General features: G+C 33.8%; 1 protein-coding gene across 1 annotated transcript; it reads right to left on the bottom strand.

Annotated features, from left to right (window-relative positions):
- Window positions 1-211: 211 nt before the first annotated feature.
- On the bottom strand, window positions 212-2,755 carry LOC111018350 (S-adenosylmethionine synthase 2). The gene is made up of 2 exons (XM_022294400.2): window positions 2,595-2,755; window positions 212-1,606 (listed from the first exon to the last, which is right to left on the bottom strand). Exon 2 carries the CDS (start codon window positions 1,602-1,604, stop codon window positions 423-425), a length of 1,182 nt encoding a protein of 393 aa, XP_022150092.1. The 5' UTR covers window positions 1,605-1,606; window positions 2,595-2,755; the 3' UTR covers window positions 212-422.
- Window positions 2,756-9,116: the final 6,361 nt, after the last annotated feature.

The following is a 9,116-nucleotide window of genomic DNA, read 5'->3' on the forward strand; positions in this document are numbered from 1 at the left end:
TTCTAAAAATGATTGAACGAGCCTTGTGATAAATTGGTAACGTCACAACATTTCCAAAAGCTTGAGTTGGTATATTTGTAATCAATTTTAATTAATTACTTAGGTTTATTAATTGGATTAGTTAGAGATCGTTTATCATTAATTCCATTCCCAAGATTACAGCCCCACAAAATCATCATTAAATAAAGAAGAAGAAGAAGAAGAAGAAGGCTTCAACAAAATGCTTCTTTCATTTCATCGATAGTATTTAGAATTATAAAAATATTACAAGAAATTTAAACTACGAAAAGGAAATAGAACAAATATAATTTCTTTAGAACATAAAAGCAGCAGAAGAAAGATAGATACGAAAATCATTCAATAAGTAACAAACAGCGCAGATATTGAATTGTAAGAAATTAGACCAACCGGATATCTCTCCTTTAAGATTGAGGCTTCTCCCACTTGAGTGGCTTGACAATCTCCCAGGTGAAGTCTGCGTCGTCCCTTCCGAAATGTCCATAAGCGGCTGTCTTCAAGAATCTGCCATTGCCACCCCTCTTCAGATCAAGGTTGATGGTGATCATTCCAGGCCTGAAGTCGAAGTTCTCCTTCACGATTTGAAGTATATCCTTGTCCGGGATCTTCCCGGTTCCGTATGAGTCGACGAAGACCGACAATGGCTCGGGCACACCGATGGCGTATGAGACTTGGACGATGCACCTGCGTGCAAGTCCACTTGCGACTATGCTCTTAGCAGCTTGTCTGACAATGTATGCACCGCTCCTGTCGACCTTGGTGGGGTCTTTCCCGGAGAAAGCACCACCACCGTGGGCTCCCCATCCTCCATAGGTGTCGATGATGATTTTGCGTCCGGTGAGACCTGCGTCACCATGGGGACCACCGATGACGAAGCGGCCCGAGGGGTTAAGGTGGAAGATGGTCTTCTCGTCGAGGTATTTCTCGGGGATGACGGGCTTGATGACGTGTTCCTTGAGGTCTGCGGCAATCTCGTCATTGGTAACAGTCTCGTCGTGCTGGGTGGAGATGAGAACAGTGTGCACACGAACGGGAACCATGGCGCCCTTGTCGTTGTAGTACTCGACAGTGACCTGGGTCTTGCCATCAGGTCTCAACCAGGGGCAGGTGCCATTCTTTCTAACTTCGGTGAGGCGAGCGCCCAATTTGGTGGCGAGGACATGGCTAAGGGGCATCAATTCGGGGGTTTCATCAGTGGCATAGCCAAACATGTGGCCTTGATCACCAGCGCCAATCTCCTCAGGGCGCTTTGTGAAGTGGCCGTGAACACCCTGGGCAATATCTGGGCTCTGCTGCTCAATGTTAACTAGGACCTTGCAATTGTCAGCATCAAGACCAACATCGTCTGAAACAAATCCAATGTCTCGGCATGTGTCACGGACGATCTTTTCGTAGTCCACATTTGCCTTGGTGGTGATCTCTCCAAAGACCATGACCATGTTGGTCTTGCTGCAGGTCTCACAAGCGACCTTACTGTCAGGGTCCTGAGCTAGGCAGGCGTCGAGCACCGCATCGGAGATCTGGTCACAGAGCTTGTCGGGGTGACCCTCGTTTACGGATTCAGAAGTGAATAGAAAGGTCTCCATCTCTGAAACATTGTTACAACAGCATATTAGATCATGTATAAAGAAATTTAGTTGTGACAATGTAACTATTAATTATGTTCTATAATTTAGTTGCATCAGCTACCACAGAGCAAGGTTGAAGCAGAAACATCAAGAAATCAAAATTGATGGAGAAATTTCAGCGATTCAAGTAACAAGATCGAGATTCAAAAAATACAAAGAAGAATTTGGTAAATTTTACAGGTTGGAAATGACGCTGTAACCTCGAGAAATCTGAGAAACCAAACAGGGTGCTTAACATAACACGATACAAAGTAGGACGAGAAATTAAGATTGGTAAATACAGATCTGCCAAAAGGAAACCATAACTCATGTAGAAGGGCACTAGATCTACTAAAAAATTACAACGGACTCAAATTTCATAGATAGTTAGCTACTAAATCCAGTGACCAACGTTAAGTAATAGAGCAAGAAAAACACTGATCTCATCCAAGATCTAGGGCAACATAAAAACCGTTAAACGAAAACCGCGGAAAACCAGTACGCCGACATCATTTTTCACTTTCAAATTGGATCAAGCCATTCAACAAACAGTTGCCGGCCATAGATAAAAACCGACAACTGAAAAAGAGCCACCACTAAAAAAAAAAAAAAAAAAAAAAAAAAAAAAAAAAAAAAAAAAAAAAACTCCCAAAGCCCAAGATCCGGAACCTCAGAGAGCACAAAAGAGTATTGAAGTTTCACCAACTAGTTTCCAAAGAAAAACTCGAAAAGCCGTCAGATCTGCAAGAATTCACATGTCACACGAAGAGGAGCATGGTTTTACAAGCACCAGACAACAGATTCACACATAAAAACAACCAAATCCATCAGTATCAGTAGATTAAAAAGCAGCAAAACCCCCCATTTCGTTCAGAAACCGAGAGCAAAGAGGGGGCATTGAACACGCATACCCAAATATACAGAAGAAAAAGAAAAATGGGAATGGAGTGGTGGAGAGAGATCGCCAACCTCGTGAAATCGGCTGCGTAGATCTGGAAGAGAGGAAGAATTTGAGCGAATACGCCAACCGAAACCAGACCCCAGAAAGAAGGCGAAGCTCAACGGTACAGGGACTACAAAATGAACAAAGCCACGTATTTATAGATCAGCGTCCAGCCACGCTCCCGGCTACCGGAATAACCGGTCGGGATGCCCTAGAGCCGATAAGGAGAGTGTAGCCTGTAGGGACGAAATTTCGAAAGATTCTTCCGAAGGAACTCTAGCCGTTGGACGTGGACGATCCGTAGCCGTTGAAATGAAGTTGGTAACGAGAGCATCTGCGGGTAATCCGACGGTCTATATTTGATTTTAGCCTTTCGATGACGTGCCGGGTTATTGTCGATTCTATCCGGTTGTCGCTGCGGCTCCACGCGCTTCTCCGGCCGCGGAGAGTCGGCGTCTTTTTTATTGTTGTTATTATTATTATTATTTACTATTAGTAATTTTAGAAAAATCAATTCCATTAGACTTTTTTTTTTAAATTCCAATATTAGACAGAAAAAATAATTATTATTACAAAAACAAATCCGACGTGGAAGGGCATAACTACAACGTGCTGCATGCTGCCCACCAGTTTGAAAGCAAAAATGTCCTGTTTTTGTCAATTTCACCAATTTTTTTAGTGAAAAACGTTAATAGTATTATTTGGGCGTTCTCATAAATAATTTTTTGTATGACCAATAAAAAGTGGAATATGAAAGGAAAAATACCTCCAATTTTTTTTTCTAAAGATTTGACTTTATGAACATAGAATCGTCATTTTTGTCTCTAATTTAGTTAAACCCCATAAATAACTAATAAATGGTATGTGACAGTATCCAAAAATTAAAATAAAATAAAGAAACAAAATAGTATTCGACACATTTATCATCTATTGCCAAAATTTTCCATTTTGGTGGACTGTTCTAAGGGTTTAAGGCCGAGTAAATATTAAAATAAATTTGGTGAATAAAATATAATTTAGAGACATTTTGTGAGATTTAATTAAATAAAAATAAATTATATAATTTTTAAAATCAGTTGGGCAAAAAATTGAAAGTAAACTTGTACAGGATAGAATTGAAATTTAGACTAAATTATAGGAACCAAAATAGTAATTGAAAAATTATAAATACCATTTTTTTTAATACAACCGGTGAGGGGATTCAAACTCACAACCGAACCGAAGTATATACTAATTACCGTTGAGCTATACTTGCTTTAGCAAAAAATTATAAATACCTTAAAATAATTATCCAGACACCTATTTGTTAAATTTTTATTTTTCATAAAAAAATGATAAGGTCCTTAAAAGTTAATATGGGAACTATTGTGAAAATTAGTTTTATAAAATTATAACTAAAATCAAATAGTTTAAATACGTACTTTCAGCTCTAGACTATTTTGATTTTTGTACTTTCAAAACATCAATTTCAGTCTCTATATATCTAATTTTTGTTCATTTTAATTATCGTATTTCAAAACGTTCGTTTTGGTCCTTCTACTTTTGAACAGTGACCATTTTGATCTATATTTTCATTTTTATATAGTTTCTTTCTATCATAATTTTAACATGACACTTCATCTACTAAACTACTTGAAATGTGATCCTATGAATTTATATCAAATAGTATCCATTGTGTACGAATATTTTGCAAATAAGAACCGAATTTGTCAAATTTTAAAAATGAAAGGATAAACCTAACTAAATTTAATTATATTTAAACCAACAAAAATAAATAGGAAATATATTTCCCTGACGAAAATACGATGAATGTAGATGGGATTTGAGCAATATACAAAACAGGGTGTTACGTGGTCTATAATTATTTGTTCAAATTTGAAGAAGGAAACTGATTTTTGACTGTAAGAACCTTGCCTTGAAATGGAAGGTTAGGTTAAGACTTGAGGTCTTTCTCGGAAACGTGGGGTCATGAATGCGACTCTACAGCTGCCTTTTTGCACTCATTTTAAGGCAAAATATAACTCCAATGTGTCAATTTTATTTTTTTTATTTTGGGTTTTTAGGTCTTCAAAAAAGACAATATATTCGCTAATCGCAAGAAGAAAATATATGAAATAGAACTGACTCGTGTAACGTCATCTAAGAAGACCATAGGACTAGAGCTTATTTTCTCATAAGCTATTTTGAAATGTTTGTTTTTAAAAAGTTTTAAATTCCACTTTAATTCAATAGGAACAATTTAAATTCGATTGTATGTTCACATTAGTCGTACTAAAAAAATAACACGTTCATTTTTGTTACTGAACTTTTAAATTGGTTCTATTTTGGTTTCTAAACTTTTTAGATGTTTATTTTAATCTGTGAATTTTGAAAAATTAACCAGTTTAGTGTTCAACTTTATTTTGTTTTTATCTATTTTTGGTCGATTTGAGTATATTGTATTAAAGTCAAATGGATTTGAGACAAACATTAAGTAAGGGAATATTAATTAGGCGTAGAGTAACATACCAATCACTAAAATAGTTGTTTTAAAACTTCCAGACTAAAATAGATATTTTGAATATTTATGGACTAAAATGGAAGAAACTTAAAAGTTTAAGTATAAAAATAAATATTTTGAAAATTTATGAGATCAAAATAGAACCAACCTAATTTTGAGTCCACAATGAAATTTAAAATCTTTATAAAATGACTCCTCAATATTAGGATGCTGTAATGTTTAATGGAACTATTGTGTCACCAACCCCTAATTTTAAATAAAAGAAAAAAATAATTTGTTATGAAAAAGTTGTACATTAAAACACTAAAATTTTAAGAAAAAATAACTTCTAAATTTATAAAAGTTTTTTTTTTTTGACGAATTTTTGTTTAAAGAAATAGAAAACTATTTTCGAAAACAATTTATAAATTTTTAAAATAATTGTTTTCTTTTCATTCTTTCTAACTTTCATTAGTAAAGATTATACTTTATTGTTTTTAAGTTAAAATAAAAGTTAAAATTTATATAAACGTATAATTTTATGGTTGTATACTTAAAAAGAGGATTTGCATTTGTTTTTGTTAAAAAAAGTTACTTTTTTTTTAATTATTTAAAGAATCCATTTAAAATGCTGAAAATAAAAAATGTTGCTATCATCACCAACCCAAGTTTGTAAAATGATCCAAAATCTTTTTCAAGGCAGGTGAAAGTGAAGCAATTTTGGTCACCAACCCATAGTAATCTGCACCACATCTTTTCTTACCAACAAAAGAAATGATGAAATCATGAACCACAACCAAAACCTTGAAAATGATTTTTTTTTTCTGGAAGAAATATTCAATAACACATCATTTCTTGGTCGAGAATAACTCGATTTAAGTTAGAGAGATTAGAAGTATGTTAGAGACAACGTACCATCCACTTGGAGCATAAGTTTTTCTGATTTTTTGTTTTTGGTTTTATCCAAATGGAGATATTGTCTCTCACTTACATGTCTATAATATCTTCTTTATCCAGTCACCGCATTCCCAATCGTTACAAGTGTTTTAGCATGTTTTCCAATATAATATTTTTGATCGAACTAACTCATCTCAAGTACGAATAAATTTGGTAAGCTTCATATATTGTTTAAGCGATGTGACGGTTTTGTCTCCATATAATCATTTTGCACGACATAATATATATTATTGTATATTTATATGACATATAAAACAATTCAAGAAGTTATTTAAAAATAATAATAACAATTGAAGAAGTAAAATATTAGAAAATAAATCTAAAAATAAGATACTAGCTAAAATAATCTATGGCATTATCTAGATGGAGTAGATGAATTATTAACATTTACAGCCAATTAACTTCAAAATCATTATAAAATATTGACTAATTAATTTTCCCTATTATTATCTCTACAACATTGTAACTTTGAAAATTATAAATCATCCATGAGTATCAATGATGGATATATCATATCTCCATTGACTTCAAAATCGAAAATTAGGTACTGTCATTAAATAACAATTAGTTCTTCTAAACACTTTTTATTTTTATTTTTTTAATTGAGGTATGACCCACTCAATAAATTTTGATGGTTTATATTATCCTGAGCTCCCCTAAATAATAATAATGTCAAAGCGAGCATAGCTCAACGATAATTTGCATATATCTCAAACCAAGAGGTTGTGAGTTTGATCCCCCACCCCACGTGTTGTACTAAAAAAACAATAATAATAATAATGATACTCTCTCTAAATAATATAACATTACAGAGGTGGAAAAAAATTTTAAAATCTTAATTATTATAATCTTGTTTATGCAAAAGGTCTGCACAACGACACTTTACAAACCTAGCTCGAACCTGGTCCCCGGCTCGACCTGAACACAAGAGTGAACCTGCACAAGAGGGTAAACACTCCGAAGCTCAAGTCAGTACAGGTCGGACTCCGTATTTAGTTTGAGGTGAGATATGATCCCTGAGCGTGGAATGAGGTCGTCTATTTATAGGTGAGGGATCCGACAGTACACACGACTGGCGGTTACATGTTTTTTCCTCATGTCGGACCTATCGGGTTCCGAGTAGATCGAACCCCAATCAGATCGGACTTCGGCATGTATACATAGCATTTTCCCAATGGGTGAACCCGACCTCTTCGGCAGGTTCGAGGTGGACTTGGGATATTTTAATCCTTGAACAACAGTAAGCATCCTCCACGTGTCCAAGGTATTTTTACCCCCAAACAAATCTAAACTGACCTTTTTCCTTCTCTCACAACGTATGGTGGAAACCATTGTCAACCTAACTTTAGTTCAATTATTAAGGTATTAATAACTTTTTATATGCCATAATTCGAATCTCCACCATATTCAGACAATAAATAATTCTAATAAAAGTCTAGTCATCATACATTAATTGTCACGTCATCATTACATTAAGCTTAGTGATCAAGTCACATTAAAAATCAATTAGAAACTAAATTCAAACATGAGAGACTGATCAAAAACTAAATGGTACCAAATATATCATTTTCAAAACGGTAAGACCAAATAAACTAAATTCAAATCTTATGCACCAAAATTAATAGTTTTAAAAAATTGTGACCAAATAAAAACTAAATTTGTATTTAATGGAATTATTATACAACGTGGCAGCTAAACGTGGGATGTGGCTACCAAAGCGAACTAAAGAAGATGGGGTGGTTGGGGTTTATTTGGGACCAAATGATGTGCGGTTCCCACCCAATTGCCAATTAAATCATTATTGGGTTGAAATATATTAAAATTAAAAGAAAATAAAAAAAAAACTCCCGAAAGGTTGGGTTGACCGGTGACCGCCGCCAACCGGTTGTCCGGGCCGTCGGTGCGGCGGCGATCACAGAGGCGGGTCTGATTACCCCACGGAAAAATGGTGGGGCTGCGGACCAAATAAGGAGAAAACTTTGGGGTCGAAGTATTATTAAAATGTTTTAAATTGAAAAATATCACGTGCTTATCTCAATCATAGAAAAACAAAACTATTTTGATTTAGTGTTATGCCACGTCATACCTTTTTAATTTTTGGGCGTAGCCATTAAATTTGGATATTGAATTCTAAAATTTATTTGGTTTAATTATCTTCGTGCTACCAGTTTAGTTGAGTGGTAATTAACACATATCTCTAATTAAGAAGTTGTAGGTTTGAATCCTCCACTCCCACTTATTTTACTAAAAAAAATATCTTAATCCTTATCCTTTTGAAAAGTGACAATTTTAATGTCTATTTAAAAATTGTAAAATAAATTCTATACATAATGAAACTCTTCGATACAAAATTATGATTATATTTCAAAAAATTGATTGAGTATAGTGTTGTTTGAAATGGTAAATCGTACAAATGAGATCAAATAAATTTAAATTATGAAAATAGTCATTTTTTAAAAGTACAGGTACCAAAACAAAAGTTTTGAAAATATAGGAATTAAAATACATAAAAGTTAGAAGTACATAAATCAAAATAGTCGTTTTGAAATTAAATAAATTAAAATGAACAAATGATAAAAGCACGTAACGTGCAAAGCTAGTATTTAAACCAATTTTTTTTATTTATAAATCAAAAATTGACCTTGAAAATGAATAAAAATCTCTATTTTCTGGAGTCGGGATAGTGAGGAAGAAGAAAAAACTTCAAACTAAGAAATTCAAATAGTTTGTGCTCGTTTGATGGTAAGTAGTGCATGTGTTTGTCACATTGAGAGAAGATAAAAGATCAAACTCGGAAGATTGACCAAACATTATCGTGTATATATATTATTATATATGCATTGAATAATGTGTAGGAGTGAGATTCAAACTACAATAAATGTGGAGATGGAGAATCGGACCTCCAACTTGAAGGAAATAAGTAAGCTGTCTAAACCGGATAGCTATGTTTAAGTTAACAACTTCAGATCTGTAAAGATATGTGTTAAACCGTTGAATTATAATTAGGTTGACTTTATTTCTTAGTTATTTATAATTCCAACCTACGTTGTTTTTAAATTAATTTTATTTAACAAAAATATTTTAAATGTGTGATTTTCTTTTCTTAAACATA

The sequence above is a fragment of the Momordica charantia genome (genome assembly GCF_013281855.1).
Source record: "Momordica charantia cultivar OHB3-1 chromosome 9 unlocalized genomic scaffold, Mcharantia_2.0 BLBB01000009.1, whole genome shotgun sequence".
Lineage (NCBI taxonomy): Eukaryota > Viridiplantae > Streptophyta > Magnoliopsida > Cucurbitales > Cucurbitaceae > Momordica > Momordica charantia.

What these genes read in the sequence shown, in the direction of transcription:
- LOC111018350 (XM_022294400.2), bottom strand. Translation starts at nt 1,604, where the DNA reads ATGGAGACCTTTCTATTCACTTCTGAATCCGTAAACGAGGGTCACCCC.